The sequence below is a fragment of the Pezoporus wallicus genome, unplaced genomic scaffold, assembly GCF_028554395.1.
Source record: "Pezoporus wallicus isolate ANWC-B61680 ecotype Strahan unplaced genomic scaffold, APGP_CSIRO_Pwel_v1 contig_4161, whole genome shotgun sequence".
Classification (NCBI taxonomy): domain Eukaryota; kingdom Metazoa; phylum Chordata; class Aves; order Psittaciformes; family Psittacidae; genus Pezoporus; species Pezoporus wallicus.
The window spans coordinates 1910949-1925507 of record NW_026639584.1 but is presented as its reverse complement, the minus strand read 5'-3'; the positions used below and the strand labels follow the sequence as shown (position 1 = coordinate 1925507).

At 40.2% G+C, this 14559-nt stretch overlaps 1 protein-coding gene across 3 annotated transcripts in view; it reads left to right on the top strand.

Moving 5' to 3' along the window:
* The first annotated feature begins 3452 nt into the window (after window positions 1-3452).
* The window catches only part of DOCK2 (dedicator of cytokinesis 2), a 167440-nt gene continuing 156333 nt past the window's right edge, over window positions 3453-14559 (top strand). Inside the window, exons 1-2 of one of the 3 annotated variants that reach the window (XM_057415143.1) lie at window positions 3453-3767; window positions 11875-11958. In XM_057415143.1, the coding sequence (XP_057271126.1) occupies window positions 3713-3767; window positions 11875-11958 (139 nt within the window). In that variant the 5' untranslated portion in view covers window positions 3453-3712. The remainder of the gene's footprint in view (window positions 3768-11874; window positions 11959-14559) is intronic. The other 2 variants (XM_057415140.1, XM_057415142.1) reach the window with 2 other exon arrangements.

The window sequence follows — 14559 nt, the reverse complement described above, 5'->3', positions numbered from 1 at the left end:
TCAGAATACTTCTAGATAATGTACAAATGTACCTTGTAGATGCCACATCTGGAGTTAAGTAATCTGTAGAAACATGATGATATTTGTTAGTTTGTGGTGGGGGGAAGTCAACGTGTTGTGGTTTCTTGTATGCAATAGTGTAGGAAGCTTTTGGAGAAATCACTCACTAGATGTACCTGATGAATCTGTGAATGCACTTGTCTAAAACAAGTGTCGGGATGTGCTCATTTACAGCTGTGCCTGGTTAGAAGTGATGTTGGAGTCTGTTAACTGTGCACACTGAAGTGCTTTGCTGTCAGTTGCTCATCTCCATATGTACTGAACTGTACCATTTGAAGTGACTGAAGATGTGGCTTGTCACTTTGCAGTGCAGTTTGAACTTGTTACCAGCCCATTTCTACATAGTTAAATTTAGGCACAGCCTGGTGACTGTTACTGCTGTTGTTGAACAAGATAATTGGAAATCTGTGCATCACAGAATCTAATTGTGGCATGTCATCAATCTAAGAAGTTACTGTTACTAATTAAGTCTGCGTAAACTGAGAATATCTTATTTGTTAACTTTTATTAGGATGTTCCATGACATTACAGGAAGAAAACATCTATCTATCGACTCTTGACTGTACATATGAACATTACTATTATAGTGAAGAAAGTGTTTTTCATGCTACAAAATATAAGAAAGCCTTTTTCATACATGTGGTGACAGCTTTGTTTACTGTTGCTGTACTGAGATGCAACTAGCATAAAAATGAAGTACAGAATTGCTGTAATAAGAGAAAAACCTGCAGTAATCTGACATTAGATGTATGTACTTCAAACAGAGCACTGAGCTGTAGACGTCTACCGAGACAGTTAATGATGTGTTTAGCTACTTGCCATATGACACTTCTGTTTTGTGGCATTTATGACTTACTCCAATTAAAAAAGAACAACATTAGGGTGTTATTTCAATAAATGAATAGATCTGATCAGAGTTACCTAGTTATCCTGAAAGCAGCCCTGCTGTGGCTTACTTTGAGTAGGTAACACCTTATCTAACACTTGCATGCTTATCTTTTGCAGATTCACAGCTAGCAGGTGGGGGAAGATGTTTGGAATTCAGGGTGTTGTGATGCTATAACATGCTTCAGGTATTGTCCTTGAAGTGCGTGAGAATACCTGGTGTATTTTTCTTTGTTTAGTTGCATCAGTTGCTTTTTTACAACTGTGCTCGCAGGTCTCGTCATGTAATAGAATTCAGAGCCAGTTAAATGCGACTGTTGTGTTCTGGTTAAATTCTTCTGTGTTATAGAAATGAGCATAGCTAAAAATTGAGAGAGCCAGCATTCACCAAGATGTTGTTTTCTGAAATTGATAGCAGTGTTAAGCAAAAATTCTCTCTTCTTTTGCCAGCTCCCCATAAGGTAAGTTCTGCCCATGAATTCATAAAGATTTTTAGCTTTTGGGGAAGCAAAGAATTATCTACTCTACTGAAAAAGACTTTCTGCCTGGAAAAAAGACTTCAGGAAAAGATGACAAGGTATGTGACAGCAATGAAAGATTACCTGTTCACTGTTTTCTGTGGAATAGTGATGCGGAATGGTAATTGCACAAACCAACAAGTACTTAGAATAAAATCCTCCACTGAGAAGGGAGTAACTATTACCCTGAATTCTCTAGAGCCATGTTGGGGGCTGCCCTGTACTGCAGGGTTACCATGCATGCTTTACTCTTTGGATGCTTTTTCCTCTTCAAGCTGAATAAAGATTCCGTTGCTCAACCCATTTGTTAAATCTATCACCAGGGCTTTGTCATACACAGGAGGTTGTCTGAGCTGACTTATGGGAAAGTGGTGGTAGGTCTGAATAGCTGTGAGATGCAAAAGCATCAGCATCATAGTAGGCGTTAGTAGCTAATGAGCTGTAAAAGCATCATCATGAAAATATTCCACATGTCAGCTGTTACTTCCTTCTGAGAGCTGAATGTGGGGAAGGGGATGTCAGGTGGGAACCAGCAGCAATTTGAGCTCCGAGGTATGCATGGTGGTATTCAGGTGTCTCTGTACTCTGCAGAACCCAACTGCAGGTGGGAGAGATGGAGGGTGTCAGACAAGTATTGCACATTGGATCCCAGTTTGGAGGTGGAATTCCTGCATACAATTACTTTTCAAAATATAGTAGCATTTATTACTTAGGCTTATTAGACTTACATGCTGAAGTATGTCTTTAAATGAGTGCTAGAGAGGAACGATTTTCTTCAGGACTTTTGCATGACAGGAAAGCATAACGAAGAAGAACAGTGTAGAACAAGAAAATAAATGCAAGTCATGACCTTTAGGCCAAATAGTGTGTGAGAAGGGGTGATTTGCTGCAGCATGGGGTCAGAGGAGTGAGGGAGATAGTTATCACTGGTTAGGAAGTTATTACTCAAAATACATGGTAAACTGAAAGATGAAATGGTTCAGCTTCAGAATCTGTTTGATAAACAATTATAAAGTGGGTGTTCCATGGAAAACAAAGATACAAACTTTTGATGAAGCTGATAGTCTGTAGATGGAGATAATCTGAGTTGCTCAGAATCATGCTCACTTTCATAAACATGGATTTCATAGTGGTTTCCCTCCAGAACTATGCATCAGAGTTCCATGTGCAACAAGGCAGCCTGTGCTTCTCATGATTGCTGGTTAAAACTAAGAACCGCCATGTCATGTGCTATCAAAAATATCGTGATGGATGTAGCACAGACTCTGTTTCACGGCTCTGATAAACAAGGATTGCTAAATTGCAGTGTACCATCCAGGGGACAGGATTGTCACATGAATTTGTTTACAAACAGTAAATATTTTAAAGCATTTTCTGTTTAATTTCCAACTACAAGTAAAGAACATGAATGACGGTGCCATACTTGTCTTCAGTTCAGTAATCCAAATTAAACAAAAACTTGGCTTGATCTTTGCACATCCAAAATACTCTTTGCTCATCCAAAATACTCTTTGCTCTCACAGCAGCCTGTGTGAAAGTAAAGGCTGAAAAAATACACAATAAATTGCTGTTTAAAGTTTTGTCTTGACAGTAAGTCCTTAAGGAAGTTCTGCTTTTAGAGAGTAGAGACACTCTGCTACTCTCCTCCAAAGGTAAAATGACAAATAAAAAGGAACGGGTGTAGCTTGAAATGTAGCTTTGTCTTCATTTCTCTTAAGAATGGAAGTCTATTATGAAAAACAGCTTCCCAAAGTAGCTTCAAAGATGGAGTGTCCTGTGGAGTCAGAAGTTTAACATCTAGTTTGGGCACAATGCAAGAAGTAAGGGCCCTGTGGTGTTTCAGAGATGAACTTGCCAATGGCTAGAGACCGTTGGTGTAACGGCTTTGCATGCAGCAGCCTTCCAGCTTAGAGCTGAAGATCAGTGGTGGGGCAGTCACAGGCTGGTGTTTTTTCATTCCCTTTTGCTTGCTTATGTGTTACTGCCAGTGTCGTGCAACAGCAACACCCAGTTTGGGATTCCCCTCCCCCCTAACACTGGGGTATGAGATCTTGTGTTGAGAAAAGAGGAAGGAAGCTCAGCTCAGAACAGCAAATCTCGCAGCACCATCGCAGCTGCCTCAGTCTGCTGCTAGTCCTGAGTGACAGCAGCTGGGAAAGGGATCTTGCTTCCAGTGCCTTTGTTCCTATCTTGAAGCCTGTGTCCTATAAACCTTGGTTCCCTTGGTGGTGGGCATCCTTCAGAGCCTCATGGATTCATGTACAATGGCAAGATGGAGCAAGACAGACAAGAAGAGTGGCGTGGGTATGTAACTGGGTGAACTGCCATTTGAGTGTTGCCTTCAGAACTTCTGAACAGGATGTGGGCAGGTGTTTGCTGTAGTGTGAGGGCTGAGCACTCTGTTTTACCATGGTGCCTTCATTAAGATGATCCATTTTGTACAAAGTTGTAATCGTTCAGACATAATGGCGAGCAGTACATGAGTGCTAGTGGTTTTGCTCTCACAGGGATATAGCTTTCCCCACCTTTGTATTTTAGAGCAGATTGGGTATTGTGTATAACACAGCAGCTAGAAGGAAGGGGCAGCAAATACAGGGGGAGGGTAGTCTTACAGTTGCTTCTGAGACTGTCACTTAAAATTAATGTTAGAGAGAAACCTATAATGAGTTGGCAAGTCATACTTTTTGGAAGAAAAGTCATCTTCCAGCATCAGTTTATCTTGAATGATGTTCACTTGCATAAAGGACTGAGTTGGGTGGTTTTTTTTATTTTTTTTTAAAAAAAGGCCTTAAAATTAGGACTCAGCTGAAGTACTTGAAGTTAACTGCAGGTTCTCAGTACAGAAGACAGTCTTGTACTACTTGTGTTTTAGTTTGCTTACTGGGTAGTTATAAATGTGGAATCCCCAAATTCTTCTGGAAGACACTTGTTATTTTAAGGAGGCCATATTGTGATACACATTAAAAACAGAAGACCCTGGCTTCATGAAATGAACCTTCAAGGAATCAGTAAGAGGAAAAGAATGCCTTCCTGTTCAGCTTCATTGTGCAGCAGTGGCAGAACTGCAAAATGGAAGTAGCCTGTTCTGGTGGCGGTTTGTATTGCAAAATAAAGGGTGCTGATATTTTCTCTTTCAGTTTTGTAAATAGCAGAAAGTACTAAATTTTTCACTTGTTTTTCTGAAAGCTGCTGATTTGGGAGACTGACTGGATTTGTTGTGTGTGGTATCTCTATCCTATGTATGTGATGGATGTTAACTCGTGTGGATGGAAGTTCTAGGTACGCATCAGTTATTTCTGGGAACAATATAAAATAAGCTTTGCTTATAGCAGCCTCTTACAAGGTCTGGGTGAGTTTCATGCCATTACAAAGAAAGCTTGCTGCTGTTGTGCAATCACTGTTAACATTATGGAGGCCAAATAACCTGACTTGATGTTCAGTGTACTATGGCCTAGGGACCTTATTGCACCTATGTCTTCAGTGGACTAATGTACCAGGTATGAGGAGGCCCTGGTTGTGATCTGTCACTTGCTCAGCAGGCAGCTGCCATGTTTTGCTTGCAGTGAAGTTCTGACTGTTTGGAACTTTGCAGCTGGTGTGATCACTGAGTGGACAAAAAGCCAGTATGATACAGAAGACTCCATTGTATTTGGAGGGTGCAGCAAACCACACACATAATAAAAACAAGCTTGTGAAACAGGTTACTTCATCAACTGATGCCAGTCCTGTGAAGTTTATTTTCATGATACTACAGGGTGGTTGGATTGAACAATTTAACTTAAAATAATCAGAATATGCAATTTTGTAAAGCAATAGTCTTTGCTACCTGTGATCTAAGAATATTTCAAAATAGTACACCTTTTAACTGAAGCACTTAGCATGAGCACTTAATGGACAAAATGAGATCAGATAATAGACTGTAACATTTAATTGTAGTAGTTTGATACTGTTAAGCTTAAAGTACCGTACAGACAACACAAATGCAGGAGTTTTTAAAAACTCTGGACTAGTTTTTCTTGGACCAGTGTTCCTGCTCTTCAAATACTGTCAGCTCTAACAACTCCGGCACTTGTTTTAGAGGATGTACTACGTGTGGCTTGTAGGGTGACCTCAGTGCAACCCCTAGTCTGTACAGGTACTGCTTTCTGAAACATGGTCTGTACAAATATCGCTTCTTCTCTCGCCCATCTCCCTAATCACCTTCAGTCAGGTTCTTTAGGTTTACAACAGAGACTGGAATCATAAGAAGTCTGTTCCAACTCCTGTTGTGCCAAAGACGTGGATTATTCTTGTCAGTCACCCCACTGAACACTCTTCAGCCTGTTGCATCATGCGGATGAGGAGTCCTGAGACTTGGGATATTTCCAGGTGCCAACACAGTGACCTGTGACTTGTGTACCAGGTGTTAGAACTAACTGAAAGACTAACCTGCTGTTCCAGAAGCATTTAAGCCATCAGAGATAGTTTTGTGTCAGGAAGAATGTAGATCAGGGCAACATAAACCTCCGTTGTTGGGGGGAGAGAGAGATTTATTTATTTGCAAGTTTAAAAGTTTCATTTCCTGCTGCAAATTAAGGAGTCGGCGCTTGACCTGCTGTTGAGATGAGCTCAAAGAAACAAACTGCCACTGTCTGACTAGAAGAAATCTGCAGAGAGCGCAATTAATGAGATGGGATTAGGGAGTGCACAGAATAGGAAATGCTGCAACTGATTATATGTATATTAAGGAACTTTACTAGTGTTTCAAAGGAGACAACAAATGTATCAAAGCTTTGATACTGATGAGTTTAAACTGCCATAGAGACAACACGCATACAGGTGTTGATTAATGAACTTGGAAAAACCTTTGATAAATTTTCTATAATAGGTACAGAAAGTGATGTATCCAGCTTGTGATGCAGCAGATGGACTTCTGCCTTACAACCTGGTAATTCTTAAAGATGATGCTTTTTCCTTCGTAAACAAGTAAACCTGGTCAGCCAGGAAGTCGCTTGAAGTCACGAAGTCCAGAACAAAGTCTGCCTAGACTTGCCTGTGCAGGGCTAGTAATGCGCCAATGAGATTAGGCCTGATTCCCATAGAGATAATTCCATCAGTCTCATGGCTCAGGATAAATACATTTATCTGGCACATATGAGATCTTAAGCATTTCAAAGCTGGAAAATAACAGCAGTTCTTTAACACTGCCACATTTGCTTTGAGTATACATTCCCTCTACTGTAGTTACCGTAGGTGTTACAGATGGTTGCACTACTCTACAAATTGTTTTAGATGTTTCCTCCGTGTCTGTTGAACTGATTCCTGCAGAGTAGGCATGACAGTGCTTTCCAATGTGAACTCCAAAACGGGGAATCACTTTTCTAGTGCAGGTCATGGGGGAGACGTGGCACTGTGGTGGGGTTTCCTTCTGCTGTGCTAGGCTACAAGCACGTGGGTGACATTGATGTAAAAGGGGATCTGTGCAAGCTGCGTCACTGTGTGGCAACAGTACACTTGCTGTTTCTCTGCTCACCCTAAGTAGGTCTGTTTCCTAGGTTAAAGAAGGTTTTTTCCTGTTAAATATTGTGTTATAAGACTTGTCATGCTTGTATGTAAAAAAAAAAGTCACAATTGTAGCAATGTCTGTGGCTTACAGATGTCAGTTTGAAGCCTACACTGGGGGAGGAGTGCATATGCTCAGCCTGAGAGCCAAGAGCTGTGACTAAGTGGTCTAATTGCATCTGCTGAAGACCTCTGAAGATGATTCAGCATCTCTGAAATCAAACAAGGTTGAGCTGTAAGGGAGGCAGAGCTTTGTTCAGGGTGGGTTGCCTACTCCATAAAATGCAACCCTTGAACCCCACAGACAGTTGGGAAACAAAGAAAGGGTAACTTAAGTAAGGTGAAAATAAAGCTGGGAAAGGAATCTATTAATCCACTGTTTTTCATGAAAGGAAAAGCACAGTTAAACACTCTTCATGAAGAACAGATTTCTAAGGAAAAGAACCATGCTACTATTTTTTATAAAAAGATAAGGGGTCAGGAGCAGTATTGTCATATAACTAGTTGGGTGTGTTAGAACTTCCTGGTTCTTATAATCTGTACAGGCTTTATTGTGTTTAAGAAGGGAGATAAGTAGCTCAAGTCAGCTAAAACCTCCATCTGGCCCCAAGATTAAGTGCAAGAAGAAATCTGTATTCAACTACTACCTGAGCTAACAGCTTCCCATCTGAGAAATGAAGGGTTACCCTTTGCTGAGTGTGATTTGTAATAAATGAATTCAGCCTTTACCCTACCTTGAGTTTTGATCCATTCCTCTGACTTGTGAAATAGTCATCGGCAGTGTGTCACTGTCATGTTCATTATAGTAGGTGGCTCTCTGAGAGTTACAATACTGCAATACAGATTTTATAGGTTTCTTTCCAGAAGTCAAGAAATCCTTTTAATCCTTTTAATCTTCAGGTGAAGCTTGTCAGTGTTCTTGCTGAGTGATTTCACCCTGTTTTAAGGAGAAGAAAATGATAACTGAACACAAAGAATTGATGTGTAAGGAAATGTTACTACTCAGGAACAGGATTCTTGCTGAGGCTATTCATTGGAGGTGTTTGAATATGCAAAACTCTTAATGAGTTATAACATAGAAATCATTCCATATACTCCTCCTATTACGGTAAAGTGAAAGGAAGAGCTGGTTCAGCAAAGCTACACCTCAGCAATGTTGTTTCTAATTCTCTTTAAGTGGTAGGGTGGAAAGTAGCCAAGGAGACCCACTTGAAATGTGGCTTATTACTACAATGTGAGTCTCAAAAAAGTAAAGAACAGGGTAGGGTCTTCACATGAAGGAAAACGGGCAGAAAAGATGGGTAGGAAGATCAGGGTAATAAACGGCTTCAGTGTTGCAAGTCTGTGGGATTTTCTTAACTCACCATTCCCATCTTGCAGTAGCTTACAGTCTAATCATGTAAATACCATGCGCGTGGGGTTTTAAAGTACATAAATACTGAGGAAAGCTAGCTTTCTGAGGAAGGGATTCTGTTACCTGGATTCTTGTGAGTTTGTTAGAGAGTTTGGTGGGTGAATCTTATCAGTGAGGTACAAAGTATGATTTTTATTCCACTTTCCCCTTTTCACCACTTCTCATCTCCTAAATGGAAGGCATGAAATTTAAATTACAAAATGTTAACTGTGCTTCTGTCTCAGTTTGTGCTTGTTTGAATTTAATTCTGAATTCGTAGCAGGAATCTTCCTCTGAACGGTATGAGACTGTTTCACTTACCTTGTGTCTTCTGAAATGCCCTCTACAGATTTTTCTCTACTCCACTTTGGAAAACATGTACATACCTGTGTTGCTTAATTGAAACAGGCTTCATAGCCACGTGTGTAGTGACCAGCATTCATGCATCTGTATACAGCGGGAGTGATGTGCATATCATATCTGATGGCTCTGGCTGTAATAGATATGTTGGAATGAAATGCAAACAAGAGTTTTCTTTAACGTTCATAGTCCTTTTTTTGCTGCTGGGATGGGCACAGGTAGCTGTCTTCACTTGTGCTCTGGATGGATGAATGCGAGAGTGGTAGCAGAATCGGACACAGAAGCTCTTTAGAGTAGCTGTCTTTACAAGAGGTCTTATTTGCCTGAACGAGAACACTTCCATCTTCCTGAGGTGTAATTCAAATCCTGCTTTTGCTTTAGCATATTTTAGTTTGGAGAATCTTTTCTGGTATTTCTTTAGGCTTTTGTTCTGAAGCAATATGGTTCAGGTGTGCTGGCTTCCAGCTCAGCTCCTGAGAATCCCCTAGGATCAAAGGGGTTTGCACTAGGGTTTTTCGTTTCTGCATGGTGCATGTGTGTCCTGCTGTAAAATTACCACTGAAGTTATGGGGACAAATTTGCTAACTCTATTCCTAATGACCTGTGAAGTCCATATTTAGGATGATTGTCTTAAGGGTCGTTTTCCTGAGCATTTTCTATGCCATTCTGGGAGAATGTGACAGCATCTGTGGACAGATACAGTATTGATGAGAACACCTTAGTCTGGTGCTGGCTGCTGGGTATATGCTGTCGTATGCTGTCCAAATCTCTCTTGCTGATCTTACTGACATGGTGTCAGTTGTTCCTGAGGCCAGTAATTGCTACTGGGATTTAGAATAAATGCTGGGGTCTTCAAGCAGGCCACCTTCTGTGCCTTGAGGATACTGTCCCGCTTTGCATTTATGGCTGAGATATGAGATGCCAGGGAGTGGAGAACTCTGGTGGTTAAGTCTGGGGTGATAGTTGCGGTGTAAGAGAGTCACAGTTTGTAAAGGAAGTGGTATCAGTCGCAGCTGACAGGAGACATAACTGGATGGAATAGTCAAATTTTGACTCACAGTTGATAATTCAAAACTAGCAGATGTGAAAGTCAAGCTGTCCGGTGCTGTAGATAATGCAACTGGACATAAGCTGGCGGTATTAATATAGAGTTTTTTGCAGTGGTATATGGGAGACAATAACAAGTCTGGATAGCTTAAAGCTTTGAAAAAGAATCTGTGAAACTCATCCTACCTACCAATCCAAAATCTACAGTCAAATCTTTCTCAGGTTTCCACTTACTCATTTAGAAAAGCCTGAGCTGATAAAGCCACTTCCCTTGTTTTTAAATGAAAGTTTTAAGAGCACAGACCCAATATGCAATGTGAATATATGGCTCGGTGAGTTGCATCCGTATTTTGAGGTCAATACACCTGGAAGGAAAGCAGCATATCTTTTGAAATATAAAGTAGCTGCTAGTCAACAGTGATCTTCACCTGTATGGACCCTTCAGGAAAATAGTAAGGGCTCTCCCACATCCCCCAAACACTCTGGTGGAAGTATCTCATGAAGTATGGGAGGCTTGTTTGCCATCTTCTAGTTCTTGAAATCTGTGTCAAGATGAACAAAAGGAAGCCGGTCAGAATATAGCCACATGTCCACCATACAAATCTATACTGAAATTCACATTTGCGTTGAGCTAAGGCAGTTCTCTGGATCACTGAGGAGGCAGCTTCAAGATTCTCTTGAATCTGGACAGCAGAGCCTCACTTTTCAATTAATTTTTCTTTTTCTCTTTTTTTTTTTTTTCTCCCTCCCCATTATGCTTCATGATTGAAGCCCCCCTCTGCCCAGTCAGGAGGAGAAACTGGTGGGAAGGCCTCTTCATCGTCAACAAAAATAGCAATTTACTTTTGGTCTAATAAGCCTCTTAATTAAATCTGGAATTCCTTCTAATTTTTGTCCAAGAAATATAATAAATATAATGATGGCAAAAGAAATTAGAAAGTCGATTTATGGAACTCGAACAAGTGAAGAGGGTGAATCTGATTAGCTCTACCCTCCTGAGACATTTTTATGAAAGGCAATTAGATTTGAGATTTTAAGCATAATTTAAACTAAAATGTGTCATTAGTATACATTTTGGCCTAACAAAAATGAATATCATGTTTTAGAAGCCAGGGCGGACAGGCGAGCAAAAGGTGTGTAGGAATATACTGAAGTGTTATGTAAGTTTGACTGCTCTATGTCTGTGGATTGGGACACTGTCAGGAGGAAAGGAAGCAAACTGCTGTCTCTGCTGAGCAACAGAGGTCATGTTTACCAGCCAGTGTGCTGTTCCTGCCTGGGTAATGTAGTCATGGCTTCAGGCTTACTCATTTGATTCAGTTTCCCTGTGTGATACTACCTTTAGTAACCACTTCTACTCTGTAATGCTCCTGTAAAAGTCTATAACCATGCCCATGAAATAAAAATACACAGAAACAAATGCTTAGCAGAGCAGCCCACATCCGGTAGCACTGAGTGTAAGAGCTAGTGAAGAAGCTGATGTTCTTGAGCTCTCTCTGAAGCATGGCTGTTTCTTAACCACATACAGATAAGCTTCTGATTAGAACACTGCTCCTGTGATCTTTTCAGAGTGATTAAGTGCAGAAGATGAAACTTTCTGCTTGTTTCAATATGAAGCACAGTTTCATGTTAAGATGAAGCATCTAAAACCAGGAAAGAACTGGGTAAATTCAGGTTCTGTATGCATGTCTGTGCCCCTTCTCACCAGGGTAGCCATAAATTCCTGTAAACTGTGCACTGGACTAACAATTCTCCAGCACAATCAACATGTATATACTGAAGACCTGCATCTAAACAGGTGCTCTTAAATCCTGCGCAGTAGTGGTTATAAAGAACAGCTTGGTTTTATGTGTATGCAGATTTGTTTGTTTTCAGCATTGTCTGTTTTCAACACCTTTGCATTTTCATAAGAAAAAAGATTAAATAATGGTAACAGATGAAACTTCTTGATAGAATTATGATTCCCTTTGTACTAGTGTATCAGAATCTTAGTAACGCTGTGTAGTTTTCAGTTTAATTCCGGTTTATGGCTGTATTGAAAAACATTGTTTTCATCCTTCAATTTTTCAGCTATATACAATTTCAAAGGCACAGGAATACCACAACTGACTTTACAGATTGGTGACGTGGTCCATATCTTGGAGTCCTGTGAAGGTAAGTCAGTTGTCTCCAGGCAATAGGTTTATCTGAAAAACTTAACCCTTTTACTTCATAGCAATTCTCCATGTTGCATAAGCAGTTGTCCCGTGTTCTTATTTGTACTGGTGGTGGTGTATTTTGAGAAAGAAACTATTCCTTTCTGGAGAGCCAAAATGAGAAATGTTGCAGTACATGTGCTTTTTTGGGAAGCTGTTACTGAATGAGGAAGGCATCCAGTGAGTCTGTGAAGTTCATGCAGCTGTAGTATACCTGATGGGAGTTACAGTAGATTCGATTGATGTTTTAAGGGAGTTCATTTTTGTCTCTAAACTAAATATTTGTTGCTAGGAGATACTCAGCACCCTGATCATCCTGTAGCGCAAGATGGAAATGTGGTATGCTAAAGTGGTCTGTAGGTCAGCACGATCAAACATTTCTGAAAAGCATCCAGCTTACAGAACACGCTAAACAACAGAAATCCAAGTCATGCATGACAGATAGCCAATATGCTGATCCAGGCTTACATAGCTTTGTACATTTGTGAAGCCGAATTCACTGTTGATACTGTAGTGCTAGTGTATTCCTCTGCATGGATTTGATCTATACTTTCATGATGTTACTGAGTTCTCTCCCAAGTCTGCTCCAGCTACTGAAGTTCTTATTAGTATCAAACAATAGGGTGCAATTATTACTAACTCAACAGCTATCTGCAAATGTCCACTGTAATAGTAATTCGTTTTCAGTCTGCAGTGATGTGCTTGACTAAGTGAGAGTTAAAAAAATAAATTATGAAGTGCTTCAAGCTTTGCAAAACGTACTGGAAAATCATCAGCTTACTTGCACCGTCTGTCAGTGCTATCTTATTAACTGTAGTTACATTAAAAGAGACAGGCCAGCTGCTGCACTATGCACTTACAGAGAGCTTGGTGCTGAAAGGCACTTTTGAGCCCAGCCCATTTCATTTCACAGAGCTCTAGGTTGTTTTGCATGGAAACAGCAAAGTGTTAGAGAGAAAAGCATCTGAGGAACCATACTTTCCATGTTTGGAGAGCAGAAGCATGTTTTTTTCCTCTTTTGTTTCTAAGAAAAATTCAATATCTCGAAGTATCAGTGAAAATACTGATGTCACTCACTAGATGCTTAGTCAATAGATGCATCTCTGTCATGAGTAATATTTGTGTCCTCTCCTAAAAATGAAAGATCTGCATAAATCTGTAAGCCTCCATTCTAAACATTTTGGCTAAGAAAGAATATATTGGTTATCCAGAAACCTCCTCATCCCTGTGTTGTCTCTGTTAATGGCAGAAACAACATTCCAGGTTCCTGTCTCCTGTGGTACCTTTGTTGTCAGCCCAGCCTAGCAAGTTGAGTGGTGAACTTGTGGTGGTTTTTTATGTAAAAGTCCTTTCTGAATCTTCTGCCCTTTACATGCGCTGTCACAGCTTGCATTATGCAATACATTTGCCGGTGAAGAAGTAGATTCTTTAAGCATTGTGCCAGTAAGTTGTCTTTTATCAGATATCTTATGAAACATGCTGCCAGCTGCGGCTGAAGAGTAACCAACAGTAGCAGGTTTTCCCTACGCTCATTATTCATGCTATTTTAGTTTGTTTTGCATGCACAGAATATGCCCAGACATACACGTGCAGTAACAACAAATGGGATTAAATAGATTTGACACACTTGGATGTAAATTGGAGACTATGTGCAAGTAATTCGGTTTGAGAAGTAAGTAGGAATTTTATTGGTAAGAAGATAGTGGGGAAAAAACATCCCAGTGCCGAGGAAAAAATCCGGGGTCTGTTTTTGAGGTCAGTGATTCTCCTGAGTCTTGCAACATTGCCGTTCTCAGAGGACTGCTTCGGGTTTGGGATTTCTTTGTTTATGTTTTGGTTGCACAGCTGAAATACCTGTTATAAATGGAGAGAGAGAAAAGGTATTATCTGTTCATGAAACTATACCAGAAAGTGTATGCTGTTCATCATAAAATGCTTGCTTTGGGTGAAATAGAAGAAATATTCAACAGAGTTGAATGCTGTTGCTATGCAGGTAATGTTTCATGGTAGAGTGTGTGCACATTGGATGTGGCTTCTGCTGTAATTTAGTAAGGGTGAACTCTTTATGTTCTTCTTAGATGTTTATTGTGACTGCACTGGGGCATAGATGGAACAAAGCCTGAACTAGTACTGCAATGCTGCACTCTTTTCTTTCAGAAGGGGTTCCTAGTTATGAATGGAGAAGGAGCCCCATAACAGTCCTTCATTTTCTTGAGGTTCTGTCTTAAACTTTACAGTAGGAGTAACTTTTGAGTTAAGTCCAGAAGCTGTAATTCCTTATGGCAGAAAGATGGCCTGTTCTTACATTCAGGGAAGCTGGATGTATAACTACCATGTACTGTGTTGGATTAATAGGACACCTAGAACACAATTGGAAGAGCTTGATGCGCTATCCAGTATCATGAGTGATCTTGGTTAAGAGATATATATGTGTGTATTTATTATATATATTGCATTATAAAACAGCTTACCCTACCTTTTTTTAATGTGAGTGTGCAGGTATTATAATCTGTGTAAGATTGTGTGTGCTTACTATGCAAGACTTGAAAAGAGACCATAT